The following is a 17,167-nucleotide window of genomic DNA, read 5'->3' as shown; positions in this document are numbered from 1 at the left end:
TTAATAAATCTTTAAAATAAATAAAATAATAAATAAAGCAGGTATCCAAGACCATCCACAGAGAAATGCTCATGAAACTATAAAATTCTTTAAACATCAAATAGCTGGTCAGCAGGCTTATACAAGACTTAGTAGGTATGGAAGCATAACAAATTATCTTACATAGCCTATATTTTAACTTTATAGCTTAAAACAGGGGTAGAAAACAGGCAGACTGCAGGCCAAATCCAGACTAACAGATGCTTCTGAACAGACCACTTTAAAAAAAAAAAACAAAAAAAAACACCACTCATCATTGCTATGTGAAAAATGTTTCTCTCGAGTCTGGACCTTGACCATACCTTGGCCAAGAAATTTGGCCGGGGGGGGGGGGGGGGGGCGGATTGACTACCCCGGCTTAAGAGTAGCAGCCGTGTTAGTCTGTATTCGCAAAAAGAAAAGGAGTACTCGTGGCACCTTAAATTTTAGTCTCTAAGGTGCCACGAGTACTCCTTTTCTTTTTACCCCGGCTTAAAATGTCACAGCTTAAAAATCCCCACTCATCCAAGAAGTCAGGAGTGGTCCATTATACAGAGTCCATTTCTGAAGAATTTAAACTTATTTTTGAAAAATTCACTGTGTCTCATGGTTGCAAGGATAACCTACCAAATATAAACCAATGTAGTGTTTTCTTCATGAGCCTGCAGCCAGTGTCTATTGCTGCTCAGCATCCACAAGCTGCAGGCACAAAGTGAAATGAACAGAACTGGCCAATTGCACTACTTCCTACTCAGGACCCTGTGGGCAACAGTGAAACTGACAAGAATCTGACTCTGCAGCTAGTGCTTGGGATAACTATGTTCAGCAGCAAAAGAAACTCCAAGAGAAGACTCCTTTGAAGCAGAAAAGGTAGAAGGTAGTTGGGTACCTACTAATCAGAGGTGATAAATAAGATGAAGCCTCCCAGAGAGGTTCAAGAGATCACATTCAAGAACAAATAAAACAAATCCCACACCCAGGAAATAGACCGGGGGGGGGGGGGGGGCGCTAGGCCTCTCATTAGGGCATGTCTCCACATTTTATACCAATCTCTGGCTTGTAGGAGTTTCACATTTTTTCAAGCCCTGTACTCCAGAGAAAAGTGTAATCTAATTTTGTAGAAATAAGGATACTTCTCCTAGCCTGCAGAATAAGTATGAATTAATACACTTCATTGACAGATGGAGTGACGTTCCCTAACATTTAGGGCCACCGAAAATGAGAACCAAGAAGAAGTAGAATTCAAAAGTCAGCCACACAATGATAAAACCAAAAAAAACCAACTCGTTACAGCAGTCATTAAGTCAAAACTGGCGGAAGTAGTCTAGGAATAATGAATCCCCCAGACACCTTACCCACCTCTCCCCCCCCCCCAAGTTTAAAGATAAATAGCTTGAATCCAAGTCTCTTATTTCATAAGAAGTTAAATATACAAGTCATCTATTGAAGCCTATTCACTCTGTGTGCCACACCAAAGTAGTGATTTGTGCAAGCTCTACTTTCTCTACAGAAAGTTGGTTTGTTTTAAGTTTCTTTTCTATGCAATTTTAAACATACACAAAATAATTTTGATCCAAAAATCTGTTCAGAAGATTTACTCTACACATACAGAAGTGAAATGAAGTCAATGGTTTTAATTCACTTTTGCAAGGGTGTAAGAGCAGAATTGGTCCAGTAAAATAAGAACGTGTGTAATCAACTTAGATATAAGAAAATGAAGAATAGCAAAGTACTGAGAATTTATTATTAACCTGTATCTGTCCTATCAATGGTAACCACAAAACAAATTCTATCTAGGTTCTTCTGCCGGGTCATTCACCAGCATCTGACTGCCAATGAACACCAACCAAGTTTGAGGAGCCACCGTCAATGGTCATTCTAAACTTTATCTACTACATGTAGAGTCTGACACTGCACTAATTCAAATAAGAGGGAATTTTGCCCTTGACCACAAAAGGAGCAGGAACAGGTCTACAGTTTTCAGTGTACATATGTTAAGCGGTTAGAAATTGTTTATTTTTTAAATTAATTGCAACCACCGCTTAAAAGAGCACGGTCATCCTAAAAACTAGTCAAAACTGAAATACATGTTCCCTTCTGAATTATCTGTCCTCTTCATCACGTGAGCACATTGCTTACTATTGTACAGTTTGTTGAGCCTTTTTAAACCACTGATTTTTTAAAATGTAGCCTTAGTCTACACAGACTTAACTAAAAGAAAAGGAGTACTTGTGGCACCTTAGAGACTAACAAATTCTCTAAGGTGCCGCAAGTACTCCTTTTCTTTTTGCGAATACAGACTAACATGGCTGCTACTCTGAAACAGACTTAACTATGTCGCTCAGGGGTGTGGATTTTCCAAACCTGAGCAACGCAGTTATACCAGTCAAACTCCTGGTGTAGACTGCGCTATGTTGACAGGAGAGCTTCTCCCATCGACATAGCTACCGCCTCTCGGACTTCTCCTGTTGGTGTAAGTAGTGTCTTCACTAAGCAGCATAGCTGCTTTGGTGCAGCTGCACCATTGCAATGATGCATGTGTAGACAAGCTTGTAGTGTTATAGACTTTGCAAACAAACATGCAAAAAGAAAATGGGGGGGGGGGGGGGAGAAGAAGAGTCAGTCAAATTTGGGCCTAGCAGCCTTTAAGTATCCCTTTAATACTGCATTAGGAGAATTAGTTACTATTAGAAGCTAGATCAGCAAATAGATCCCATTGCACATCAGCAAAACTTCTTTAAACTTGTGGTTTTGTTTCTAAAGCACACAAAAGAAAGCTGACTAATCTCTAATTTGTAAATAAACCAAGGATCTCTGCCAACATCTATATTTCATGGCCAAATATTATATTTCTATTGATTTTCATTGCACTGTGACAGAATAAATTCTCCTCTCAGAACTTTACAGATCAGATAAATTGGTGGTAAAATAAATGAGAACACATGCTGGACAAAAACCAAAAGGGATGGGTGGGTGAGGAAGTAATTCTAAGTCCTACTAACTAGAAGCAATGGGACACCTAAGCAGGTAATCAAGATTTAATGTTCTACAGTTCCAAATTGAACTCAGATGACCTCTGAAATCATTCCAAGATCCCGTTAAAAAAAACTACTTGCAATACAGCCAGAAGTTCATTTGTTGCAAACCTGAACAACTATGTGGTTAAATACAGCTATGTTAAATGCAGTAACATATTTGTGAAAGACGCTGTCTTTTCAGGTGCGAAGTCTCAGAACTGTGGTCAAGTTAATGGTTATCTGAATTTAAGTGACAGATTAATTCAAACATTGTTAACTAGAGTTATTCTAATATTAGAATATTGTGATGCAAACGTCTATGTTAATCCTGATTAGAAAAAACTAATAGTGCATGAACAACAGATTGTTTTCATTATTACATGCAATTGATGGTTAGTTGTGTATTCACAACCACTGAAGATGTTCTGGTCTTCCACCTGTTAATACAATTCACAGAGCCACAAACCACATACAAATACTACAGCCACGTTATGCCAATAATCCATTTTATTAAATATCATGCCAAGAAAAAGCAAGGAGAGGGAAAAGGTGTTTTAAGAAAGTAGAAGTCACTTTCCTGCTACAACTTTAATTACAATGCTAGCTGCATATAATTATTTTATAACATGTTTTAAAGAGGATGTATTAGAACCATGGACTTAATTTACCATAAATCTATGTAAGAACAGACCATCCCACTCCAGTATTTAGGTAATAAAGGACAAAAATTTAAACAAGTTGGCATATGCTTATAATTCTAATGCTGCTTCCATTGGAAAAAAACCCACAAACAACAACAACAACTAAAGTTCCATGGTTTTCAACAGGAGCAGGATCAGCTTTTCCCTTCGTGACTTTTATTTGAGCCTTGACACTATAGCATATTTAGTATATAGAAAACCATGTCTCTGCCCTGAGGAATTTAGGTCTACCTAAAGTGCCATATTCATCTATATACAGGCAACTGCATACATACAAACCTAATGAGGCCCCTGCAATAACTATGTAACATTGCATGAGTTTGAGGTTAAAGGTGACACCTCACATTAGAGTCTCCTTGCTTTTATTTGTATCTGAACTATAGACAGTAGACTGTAATGAAGAGCAGACATCCTAGACTGAAGCCATGGGGGGGGGGGGGGAGGTCTAGAGTCAATAAATGTCAATATTCTAGTCTAAGGTGTGAAGGCCAACATTGTTTCCAGAACTGTGTGAGGAGAGCCAATAGACTTACCTCCTTTAGAGGCTTTATGATTTCCCATGTATCTTGTTAGTCTGTAGGCTATTCAGACAATAGGTCAACTACTCACAGATATGGGTTGCTGGGTAGACACAAATTTTGCACTAAAAAACATCAACTTTTTATTGGCAAAGGGTTAAATTCAGTTCTAGTGTAAATGAGGGCAATGCCAGTCACTTTGGCCCAAAATGTCTCAATTACATAATTTAGCAAGGCGATTTAAACCATCACTACTTGAACATGAAAAATTCCAGCCCCTTAAATGAATTTTATCATACTGTGGATAAAGAAAACACCTTGAACCAACATCATCATCTTTCCCCTCCCTGCACTCTTGCAATTAGAAATTTTATACATACCCACATAAGCCAGCCTACACATTCTGAATTGGACAATAAGAGTTGGTCCTCTAAGACACTGAGTGTTACCTTCTAAGAGGTTCTCAGCACCTTACAGTATTGAGTCCTTAATACTTAAATTTCATCCCAGAGTTAAAAATGTACATAAAAAAAGAAGAGTTAGAACCCCTGAAAATAAGGCTTCATAAAAGAAATACTGACAACCTTAACTACAGAAGCACTGCTTTAAAAGTCTACTTGGCACAGGTTTCATAGCTCAGGTTTCAAAGCTCAGTTGCACAGCACTATTTATGAAGTAGCTATTAAAAAGCTATTTTCTGACCAATTCACCAAGGTAGGCCTACATACTTCAGACATTAACATTTTCCTCTCATATACTAGCAGCCTCCACACGCCAAGCTGTTCCAAGGGCCATCTGAAAATATAATACCAACACTAAAAGATTTGGGGTCATCTAAGTTGCTTTTTATTATAGATGGGCACACATATTAGCTGTTAATTTCAGTAAATATATTCTAATTTCTCATGTTACGTTTGCCTATCTAGTAATGAAGGAACAACTGAGAGGCAAACTGAAGCAGATTTCACTGAACTTCATTAAACTTTCAAGAGTGGCATTTAGGAATATGTCAACTATCCAAGAATTTAAATGAGTGGTGGTCAGCACTCTCTTTAAAAAAAAAAAATCTATCAAATCTATTTTGGATAAAATATCAAAATTACATGAGAAGGTGGCGAAGGCCAAAAATATTAAGAAAAGATTTAAATCATCTAATTAGCCACATATCTAAAGAAACAGAACAGTCTACTCTATGAGATTATAAAGTCACATGCAAGTATATACTTTGAATAGAGACTTTTCCAAAATTCTCTTTTAAAGCTCTCCAACAATACGCAAGTGCACATATGCTTTTATATAATAAAGGAAATCTCCACTGCCCTTTTATTCTGCATACCACAGACCTTGAAATTTACATCCTGAGCTAAACAAAAATAGAGGCATGAAGCCCCCCTGCTTATTAAGGCTGCTCTCATACAGTTATACACAGCATTAAGGTTACAGAATTCTGACAGTTTAATAATCAAACTATGAATTCTAGGAAGTTTAATGAAAAATGTAAGCAACTTTCCTCCTCTGATCTATCAGCCCTCTCCCCCACTTCCCACTCACTCCTCCCTAGCAGACACAAAAGAAAAGCCCTCTACCCCAGGCAAACTTGGAACAATACATTTTCGAGACACCATTTCTAGAAAAAGTTACATTTAAGTCTTCCATACAGTAACCTTATTAAACATGCCTAAAGTAGCCAGGAGAACGCATTTTAAAAAAAAAAAAAAAATTCAATGCAGGTCTAGGATTAGAGAGAATAAAATCTGCCAGATCCTAGAAGCTACTGACTGAAATGTAATTAACAATATTTAAAACGAAAGAAACCGAGAGTGTGGAAGGATTGCAGGCGCCACAAAAGACATGCAGGTAAAGATACTAAGAGAGAGCACTGAATGGGAACTGATCAGCAAATTCACCATCTTCAACAATGAACGAAAGGGAACATAGAGAAGAAAAGGGGGGCAACTGTCTCGCTTCCCCCCCCCCCCACACTCTTCTACTACCCTCTAAAGGGCATTTAGCTCTTGATGCTGGCCGAAAATAAGCCATTAGCCCCCCCCTTGCTCCACAGACAATGGGTCAGAGTCATTGCAAAGTTTCCATCCGCCTCCGAGCCAGCTGGGCGGCAGCTCTCGCCCCGGATCTCACAGCCAGGAGGAGCAGCCCAGGGGCAGGGGGCAGATGGCCCCGACGCTAACGCAAGGGCCCAGGGAGAAATCCGCTCGCCAAGGCCCAGGGCAGCCGGCTCCCCCTACCTGGAGGGTCCATCTCAATGTAGAAGATCAGCTCGGTGGAATAGGGCATCATCACCTCCCGCCAGTCCGTGTCATCGCCGTCCATATCCCACACCGTGTTGTACATCGCGCCAGGCGGCTCTCGGGAGCGAGGGGCCAAGAGCGGGCCTTGGTGGGGGGGGTTAATGAAGCGCCCTGCAATAACTCTTCCCCCCCCCCCGAATATTATTTTAATTACAAAAGTAAGAAGGGGGCGGGGGCAGGAGCCAGTCTCCGTCTCGACAGACTATCGCGGCCGGGACCCCTCGCCACAGGAGTCCCCTCCCTGCGGGGGCCGGTTGCCCAGATAACACGCCGCGACCGGGGCGGCGGGGGGGGGGGGGTGTTACGGACCAACCGAGGGTCCCCGCCCCCACGGCCGGCTGAGGCGGGCAGCGGAGGGCTCCGCACGCCGCTGCCCCCAGCCCGGGCTCGGCCAGCGCTACCGCCCGGCAGGGAGCAGCCCCGCGCTCGGCTCAGGGCAGGGCGGGCAGCCCCCGGCGCCGCGCTCCGTGGCCGGAGCAGGCGGTTCGCAGTCCCTCGCGCAGTGCCCGGCTCCCGGCCCCGCTAGGTTTCATTTTAAGAGGCTCTGAGGGGCCCATCCCAACCGTCGCCAACCGCCTCTTGCTGAGGACTAAACCACTCCCACCGCGAGGAGGGGGCTCGGGGGCGGGAACCATCCCCCTTAACCCTTGGCGCGCTCCCGGTTGCTCGGTCACGAGAACTGGGGAGGTGGCGGCGTCCATCGAGCCGGGCGAGGGGGAGCGTGTGACGCTGGACCCTGCAGCGGGACGGACGCGTGGGAGATGCCCGCGCGAGAGCGAGGCAGCGGGTGACGTCTTCCAAGAGCCAGGAGCAGAGGCTGAATCTCTTCCCAGCACCCTCCCCTCACTGTAGAGAGAGGTGGTACGCTCCGGAGCTGGCCGGCCCGGCGGGGGCTGCGGCCGTGGAGCTCGCGAGCCGAGGGGGAGGGGCAGGTTAGTTTAACCCAGTTGCCGGAGCGGCAGTCTTTGTCTGAGAGAGCAGCGAGCTCCGGGATTGGTGGAGGGCGCTCGGCCAACCAACTAGCCAATCAGCTGGCTCTGAAGCCGGCCGGCTAGCTGGGGATTGGTTGCAGGCCCCAGTTACTAAGCGGGTACGAATGGGGGGGGGGGTGGCAGATAAAGAGGGAGGGAAAGGCTCGCGCTGCCCCTCCCTTTTCTCCCAAGAGTGGGGGAAGCTCCACCCCCTGGGGGAAGGGAGGGGGCTACCAATGCCGTGCACCCCCCTCGCTGCCGTGGGGGAGGGGCGCTGCTCCCCGCTGGACTCACAGTGCCCCCCTATTGACCCAATGCCGGGGGGGGGCGCTGGGGCTGAGGCTGAGGGGGGGGGTCTCCGACCTGCCCTCCACAGGCTGGCGCAGAGATGGGTCATGGGGCCCCCGGCTGTCCGACTGACTGGGGCGGGGGGGCCCAAAAGTCACGGATGGGGGGGGGGGAAGGCCATTGAGGTGATGGGGAGCGGCCCTGACTCTCTGCTGCCTATGAGGCAATTCTCGGGGTACCTCACAGCCCGGGTTACCTCCTCAAACGCTAGCAAATAAACCCTCTTCGCGAGGCCCTCCCCTTGGGGCCCTTCCTTTGCTGAGCCAGTCTGAGCCATCAGCCCCCCCTTCCCTCCTCCTGCTCCCCAGCATTCAACCCCTTTGCCTGGGGAGCTGAAGCCCTTCCCCCGGGCACGCACCCCACCCTTCAGGCCTTTTTTTTTTGTATCTGTAGGCACCTTCCTTCAGGCCTTTTCAGTCTCTTCAGCCTCAGAGACAGTCTGAAATATTCAAAAAGAGAAAAGGAGGACTTGTGGCACCTGAGAGACTAACAAATTTATTAGAGCATAAGCTTTCGTGAGCTACAGCTCACTTCATTGCATCCGATGAAGTGAGCTGTAGCTCACGAAAGCTTATGCTCTAATAAATTTGTTAGTCTCTCAGGTGCCACAAGTCCTCCTTTTCTTTTTGCGAATACAGACTAACACGGCTGCTACTCTGAAACCTGTGAAATATTCAAAAGCTCCCATAACATAAGGCCTTACGGAGTGAGTTGTGAGGGTACCCGCTTCCCCCTGAAGTCCCGGGGGACTCGGAAAGCTCAGCTCCTCAAAACAGGGGCTTGGTCCTTTACTTGATCAGTCCCTCATGTAAGCAATCAGTAGGCAGAATATACTTAAACTCGGAGAGAGAAGAAAACTTGGTGGTTAGATTTCAGGGTTGTAACAATTTTACCTCGCAGGTTCATGTGCAAATGGAAAACGTGTTTGATTTATATACGGTCCTTTTAAAGTTATATGGATTTATAATTTTCTCTCAAGTGTGAACAGGACCAAGCCCTTAAAGTCACTGAGAGGTTTGCCTTTGACTTCAATGGGTGCAGCAGTGGGCTCTTTTTACATGCTTTGTTCCACTATGAACTTGAGTTGATATTCCTGAAAGAAAGATACTACTGTATTAGCCTCTGTAAAATTTTATGTTTTAGGATTGTGAACTCAAATATGAATATGGTTATTCGACTATTGGTACCATAAAAACATTGTTCTCTTTAAAATGAACAACAACACTATTGAATAATCACTTTGAATTTTTACACCTCAATTTTGGTAGTGTTATAAAACAAAAGACAAAAGGTTCTACCTGCCGATGTCTGGCTTCATCCCTGTAGTGTCTGAGAATAAGATATTGCCTGTTGTAATATTACAATAATAATAATAATAATAATACTTTTACAACACTCCATCCAAAGGTTTCAAAGCACTTCACAAACACTAATGATTTAGTGCCTGATCCTCTTAAGATGTTGAGCACCCCAACCTATTCACTTGTGAGGTGGGAAAAACCAAAAAACTCCAGAATAGCACAAACACTGAAAGGCAGCTTTTAACTTTGAAAGAACTTTTGAATTACAAAGACAAAACATTTATACTTTATGAAAGAAAGTTTGTGATATATGTGGATACTGATGGACTAACACCGAGATAGAGAGAATATTCAGATATTGATGGACTGACTACACACTAGGACAGTGGCTCTCAACCTTTCCAGACTACTCTACCCTTTCAGGAGTCTGATTTGTCTTGCTTACCCCCAGTTTCACCTCACTTAAAAACTACTTGCTTACAAAAAATCAGACATAAAATTACAAAAGTGTCACCACACACTATTAGTGAAAAATTGCTTGCTTTCTCATTTTTACCATATAATTATAAAATAAATCAATTGGAATATAAATATTATACTTACATTTCAGTGCATTGTATAACAGTATAAACAGGTCATTGTATGAAATTTTAGTTTGTTCTAACTTTGCAAGTGCTTTTTATGTAGCCTGTTGTAAAACTAGGCAATATCTAGATGAGTTGATGTACCCCCCTGGAAGACCTCTGTGTATCCCCAGGGGTCCACGTACCCCTGGTTGAGAATCAGTGTACTAGGAGAGACAGAAACTTGGCCTGTTCAGCTCAGTGAAACAGCTTTAAAGAGAGGTTTCAGAGTAGCAGCCGTGTTAGTCTGTATTTGCAAAAAGAAAAGGAGTACTTAGTCTCTAAGGCGCCACAAGTACTCCTTTTCTTTTTTAGCTTTAAAGAGGAAACAAAAACAACTGTTCAAACACAGAGAAAAGCCCCTTCTAGAGACTACAAGCCAGTATCAAGAACCATGGAAGGACAACTTCCATTGGCTAGAGAGATTTATGCACTGTCAAGCACTGGTCAAGGAATAGTTTAATTTGCTTATTTTAGAAACATTGTAAAGTAGAGTTTATTAAAATGAAGAATAAATAATTAATATCCTCCTGTCTTAGCGCAAGATAGAAAGCTTAGTCTTGGAGAGGAAACATACTCCATATTTAGGTGAAACAGAATGTGACTGCAATATCTAAGGAGTTGAATAACTGAAAGCATACGCCCACTTTAAGAGAATGTGGGAAGGACTAGGCTCAGAGGTTCTGAAGTTTGCTGATATATCTCAAATAACTTCCACGGCAAGTAATTGAAAGAAAGCGCTGTTCCAGTAACAGGACTCCTGGAGGGATAGCCAGCTGCATAAAAGCATAAGACTTTGATTCAAATAACTCGCTGTAGATACATTAATTTTATATTCACATCCACAAACTCACCGATTAACCCATGATAACCAAATTTCTTTTTCTAATTTTTAAATTAAATTTCTTGGGCTAATACGGTCTTCCTGCTCCAGCTTGCTCAAAGAATATTGCCCTGTACAGAAACTGTAAAACTAATATTCTGTGTGCATACATGATGAAATTTAACTTGGTGCTGAGGGGTCGTGCGAAGCTATCACTTAAACCTTGCGGTGGGTATACATGGGTAGAAACAGGGATTGTGTGTGCTGGCTGCACGTGGGTCAACATGGAGGGTGTGGATGTGGCGAAGGCAATGGGATACATCACTTTGCAGATCAAGTGGCATGAAAAGGCTACAGTCACTATTGCAGCTTCAGGGAGAAGGAGGCCCTGGCTGTGGCCCTGGGTTGGACTCCCCCCCCCCCCCATCTGGTTATTTGGGCTTTATGCTGGTGAAGTGGATTTCATTCTGATCATTTACATGATGGATGCTCTATTTTTACGGCATTGTCGGTTACACCTTAGTAGCATTTTTGTTTTAGTGGAATAAATTTAGTTATTAACATTTGTTTTTATCCTTGCTGCTTTCATCAAATATGTAATGTAATGCTAAGGAATTTCTGTAATGGTAAACAAAAGGACCATTCCTTGACATAAGTCATGAAAGAAAAAAAAGATTATTAATTTATCACAACTATGCTTAAAAAAATTGTATAGAATTACTTGGCTGCAAACACACTCATCCATGTGCCTCTCTTTCCTACGTTCACCGATGGCCTTCCACGCTAAAGATCCTGTGAAGGGACATGCAATGCCTTAGTTGCTTTCGCACAGACATATTCTTGCTCATGCTTCCTCTCCATGAATCTCTCTTTTATATACACACTCACACTGATAAACTTGATATAAAGGATACAATAAGCTAAAAAGCTACAAAAGATTCAGAGATGTGCACCATACTGTGCACATTAGTGCTTAAAATAACCCCAGATCAGAAAATCAAGATACAAATAAAATAAAATACTTGGAGTAAAGGGGCCCATGGGTTGAGACCCCCGCACTTCCTAGTGGGGCTAACCTTGCCTAGGTGAAGTTCTATGCATGGTCCTATGGCTGTCTTCTTTAAGATGGAGTGGTTGTCCAATGACATGGTCCCAGCATAGCATGCTCAGTCTTGATCCAAGCAGCCTGTTCTGCTAAGCAAAATAAAGAGTGACAGCTCTTATAACTACACAGTCCTCACTGTCTGATTTGTGCTACTAAATAATAGTAAAAGTCTAGAAATCAGCACAAATCAGCACAGAGTCTGCTGTTTCTGTGGTGCACTGCACATTAGGTTCCAGTGTCAACTGCCATAAGCGCTTTCTCATTTCCTTGAATCTGACAATTTGCACTTCAAGGCAATATTAAATATTGAAGTTTTGAGTGCTTCCATGTGTTTTGGAAAAAGTCAAATGATCTTGCAGTGGAACATGCTGAACATAGAAAAGCCATTTGAGCCAAATTGCTCAGTTTCCTCTTTGCACAGACATGATAATGTGATATCTGACAACCTAATGTGGGTCACAATATGCTTATATAACTTGAAGGGTGGATGGGAAATGGGGGTCAAAGCACTATGGGTGAAATACAGTAAAACAAGGAGAGGTATTTGGGCAGCTCATATGCTTTCTGACGTTACTGTGATCCAAATATTGGGCTCAGAGTCAGCAAAAACACAGGGCCTGAATCCTGACAAAGGGAATTTCTAGAAGATGATGGTGATAAAACGTTCACTTACATAGTAGGGAAGAAAAAGTCCCTCCACTGCATTAAGTGCTGGCTGAAATTCTTTGCCCTGCGTCACACAGTGAGTCTGAATAGATGAACATAGTGGGTCCTTCAGGCCTTCAATTCTTTTAATTTATAAGATATCAGTTCTAATTAATTGCCAGTTTCCCGGATGTGGTCTCATTCGGCCACTTCTTGGAGTGATCAGCATTAGGTAGAACAACAGTCAATAACAATTTGGTTTAGTTTACATTAAGTGTGGTATTGCCTGTTTTCCATCTATATAGGACTAAAAGAGAAGGAAGGACAGAGAGGTAGGCCATTTACCAAAGTAGCTTTTACTTGACAGTGTTTCTTACTGGGTAGAGCCATAATAATACATCTGCAGAAATACCATCTCAGACTGTCAGAAGCTAAACAGGACTATGCCTAGCCAGTACTGGCATAGAAAGCCACTAAGGAAAATGCAGGTATTGCAGGAAGTGGTATTTGTAGGTTTCTTTCTACTCTTAGTCAGTACTTACCAGTGCCACAGCAGAGTATAAAGGGGCAGTGGGACCCTGGAAGTACCATCTTCCACACAAGATGTAAAACTTGGATCCTGAGCATGTCATGGCATTTTTCATAAGACTAAGGGTGTATGCCCAGATGCCAGTTTGGGTAACTATTTTGGTTCCCTAATTTCTTCATGCACTTTTAAGCAGAGATGGTATTACTATTTGTTCTTGGTGAAATCCTGGCCCAGTTGAAGTCAATGGGAAGTTTGCCATTAAAATCAATGGGACTAGGTTTCTACCTTCTGTGTTTTAAGCCATTGTTTAATGTTATTATGCATTGCTAGACAGCTCCTGCATTCCAGCCCAGTGTAGCTGTGTTGCCACAGTGAGGAAAAAATTCTGGTGAGAGTACCTATGTAGTATCAAAGACTGTATATTACATAGAAAAAAAAAACAATAGTAAAAGACCATTGGATTGCAAAGTCAAACACTAAAAAGTTAGGAAATGCCTTATCTATTTATGGTTGCCTGTGCAACCTTAATTCTGCCCCCTTGTGTGTCCATCCTGTGCACTGAATGAGGCAGAGATCCTGTGGAGAAAAATAGTATGTCATCATGTAATTAAAGCCTATATCATAATGAATATGTACAAGGGAGCAGAATGAAGGTTGCATAGAGAATCATACAAAGCATTTCCTAACTTCAGTGTTTAGCTTTGCAACCTAAACAATATTTTAACAGTTTTTTATATGTCATTTCCTGAGTCTTTTTTTTTTTAAAAAAAAGGTAAAAAATTGTTATATACAACTGTAATAACCCACCCATACGTCCCTAATCGTCAGAGTTTGAATGCAAAACACTTTCTGCTCTGCAGCACAGCCGTCTATCCGCTGAGCAACAGGACTAACGCCAGGGTGCTGCAATTTGGATGGCGGTGTAGGCCTGGCTCTTTAGAATGTTCATGTTCCATTACTATTTTGACAGATTGCCAACATTTTCCTGAGGAACACAAGAGACAGAAGAGAAATGGCAATTTTACAACTCAACCAAATAGGGTTGCCAACTTTGATTGGCCATATTCCTGGAGGTTTTGTCCCATGACACAATCTTTTAATTACAGATTAATTTTTAATTCCTGGAGACTCCAGGACAATCCTGGAGGGTTGGCATCCCTACAACCAAACCAGGATGGGATTTCATGGAGAAAGTGAAAGTTATGTCTCTAGCTCTCAGCCTTTGTCCCTGCCAGATTTCAAAGGCCTGCTGCGAACAATGGATGTAACAGAACTCAAAAAAAGGATGCAATAATATTTTATAATGAAAAGTGTTAGGCAACCTAAATCTAGGGGAAAATTACCAGTTCCCCCTATAACAGAAGTAACATACGATATGAAAGTTAAAGAAAATGAAATGACCTTGATACAAAACAGAAGGTTTCAAGCCTAATTGGAAGGTTAGATATTTGTCCCTTGTTGGGCCAGTTACCTTGGCCCAAATCCTGAGCCCAATCTGCAGCTAAATGGGCAGGCTATGCTTTAGGGTTCTCTACAGAAGTGTGTATGGAAAGGTATTCTTCCCCAACAATTCTGCTCTTTACTGTAGCCTGAGGTTGCAGTAACTCCTTCACCCTCCTACCCTGTGGGGCAATGGCATGGAGGATACATAGGCCCTCATGCCATTACTCCTACTGCCTCTCCCTCCAGCTATGTGTTAGTGAGTACAAAGGACCCTACAGACTGGATTCTGTGGTTCCTGCTGCATCTTGAGGCCTTTGTGGCCATGGAGCAAGGCTTACTAGGTGCCACTTAGCAGGTAACTTCCAAGTACACTAATAACTGTTAATATTTTACCGATGACAAACAGCAGCTAAAAGTCACACCGTTAAACAGAGCAATACATCAAAGAAGAACCCTGACATACCAATTATTTGGGTCCTCACCTGATTCCCATTTACACTGGCTAAAAAATGCGTTTTAAGCAGCTGCAGTTACAAAATTACCATCCCACATTCACTTCCGCTCTTATACTCTGCACCAGTGTCATTTTTCAAAACCTCCTTTTATTTCATCACTCGGAGAGTGTGGGACACTCTTAACAAGTTCAGAAAAATTAGACAGCAAGAGAAAAAGAGGGTTTCCCCCCCTCCTAATCCTGAAAACCAGAACATTTTTGAAATGTAACACTAGGAATTTAAAATATTTCTCACTTCCTCTATTCATTACTTTAATTCATTGGAACTACTTCTAGCTCATTTTTTCCAAGGAATGCACAATAACCACTCTGTAAATGCCACAGGTCTGACTTTAAAAGTAGTTGTATAATTGTATTCATCAAACAAAGAAATAATCCTAATATCTTCCTGTAATAACTTTTTTCCCAACATATTGCTACATAGCTTATTCACTATCAGTACAATCATGAGAGCGTCAGTAAAAGGAGATATTCAGCAGAGTGCTCACAGAGAGGAAGTCTTGGGTCTATTCCCTGCTCTGACACAGTCTCACTGCACAGCCTTGGGCAAGTCAGTTAAGGCAAAATTTCCAAAATTCCCACTAATTTGTGAGTGCCTAAATGTTTGGGTGCCCAACTTGAGGCATATTTGGAAGCCAAAAATCAGTTGCCACTTCTGAAAATGTTGGCCTTAACTTCTCTATGGCTTTGTCTTCATTGTTCAAAAAGGTGTGTTTTTACTATGGGATAACTAATGCACGAGCTATCCAACTGTAAAATCCTGGTGGAGCTATGGCGCTATACTAGTAGCTAGGCAAGGTCAGGTTACCATTACATGTGATTGACCTTGCCCTATTTACCTTGTGATAAAAGCTACAGTGTCTTGTCTCCACCAGGATTTTACAGCAGCACAGCTGGCACTGTTAATTATCAGTGTTAGCTATGCTGTAGCATTAGTAAAGAACCCACCTTTATGATGATGCATAAATGATGCATAGCCTGTGCCTCACTGACCCCTGCTATTAAATTTACCCACCCAAGTGCTTTGAGATATATCTTCAGTGCAGCTGCACTAGCTCATGCCAGGACTGAATTGAATCTGACCCTATTATACAATAAAAATGAACAGGCTTCACACTGCCATGTGGGAGACTTGGGTTTGGCTCAGAGTCCTGGCTTCTCTCTCCCTGAACTAGGAATGCTGCTGAGGCAGTTCTCTTATCCCCAGGGTTGGGGGAATGGAGGAGTGCACTTTGCATTGACAGATCTATAGTCTAATCCTCAGCAGCAATAATGGTGATTGTGACCTGAGGCTTTGGGTGGGGGTGGAAGGCACAGAGAAAGGTAGGGAGTTCTCAGGGGTATGAGAAAGTCATATCATTTCTTAATAATAGGCAGGGCCAAACATTCAAATACAGGATGTGTTGGATGGGATTATTTTCTTTGCACATTTGCAATTCATGCCTTTGAAAATGACCCATTTATCAAAATGCATTGTTGCTTAGCTACATGTATTTTCCCCATTCGTTTTCCCAGATGGAAATATGCTTATATTTGCTTTGGAGATTGTTTTCCCTGACTTTCCTCGCCTAACAGAAGCAAGTGTGAGAAGAACAAACCTCTGATTACTGAGCAAAACTAGACTATCGTCTAAAGTTGTATTTTACTATTATTTTGAAGACAAAATATGAAAAAGTGATACCTTCATTGCAAAGCTGAGGCACTGGAAAGAAAAGGGTTAGAGCATGAAATAATTGCAGATCAGATCCTTAAAGACCTATGTTGTTAGTTTGTCTTTTGTATTAAAATTCCTCCTTTTCTACTGGGGATTTCTTGACCCACAGTGTAAATTCTATTGAGTAACACTGGGCTCCTGGAAAAAGCTATCTATTTCCCAAGACAGGTGGAAATTGAAGGCACTGAGAATTCACTCTGTGCCTGTCTGCCTGTTTTTCTAATGTACCCATCACTGTGGAATCTAGAAGCATGCAGTCACAACCTATCCCACTGCCAACTCTGTCCACATATTTATTCAAGTGACACCATCATAGGACCACTTGTGGCACCTTAGAGACTAACAAATTTATTAAGCTGTAGCTCACGAAAGCTTATGCTCAAATAAATTTGTTAGTCTCTAAGGTGCCACAAGTACTCCTTTTCTTTTTGCGAATACAGACTAACACGGCTGCTACTCTGAAACCCATCATAGGACCTAATCACATTAGCCACGCCATCAGGGGCTCGTTCACCTGCACATCTACCAATGTGATATATGCCATCATGGGCCAGCAATGCCCCTCTGCCATGTACATTGGCCAAACTG

At 42.4% G+C, this 17,167-nt stretch overlaps 1 protein-coding gene across 2 annotated transcripts in view; it reads right to left on the bottom strand.

Annotated features, from left to right (window-relative positions):
- The window catches only part of LOC119859766 (phosphatidylinositol 3-kinase regulatory subunit gamma), a 341,485-nt gene that overhangs the window by 28,062 nt on the left and 296,256 nt on the right, over positions 1–17,167 (bottom strand). Inside the window, exon 1 of one of the 2 annotated variants that reach the window (XM_038412338.2) lies at positions 6,501–7,384. The exons of the other annotated variant lie outside the window; for it this stretch is intronic. Within the exon in view, the coding sequence (XP_038268266.1) occupies positions 6,501–6,606 (106 nt within the window). The 5' untranslated portion in view covers positions 6,607–7,384. Of the gene's footprint in view, positions 1–6,500; positions 7,385–17,167 lie in introns of those variants that run through there. 2 annotated transcript variants of the gene reach the window in all.

Source organism: Dermochelys coriacea, chromosome 8 (assembly GCF_009764565.3).
Source record: "Dermochelys coriacea isolate rDerCor1 chromosome 8, rDerCor1.pri.v4, whole genome shotgun sequence".
NCBI classification, from domain to species: domain Eukaryota; kingdom Metazoa; phylum Chordata; order Testudines; family Dermochelyidae; genus Dermochelys; species Dermochelys coriacea.
The sequence above is the reverse complement of the archived record's forward strand: the minus strand, read 5'-3'. Positions and strand labels throughout refer to the sequence as shown.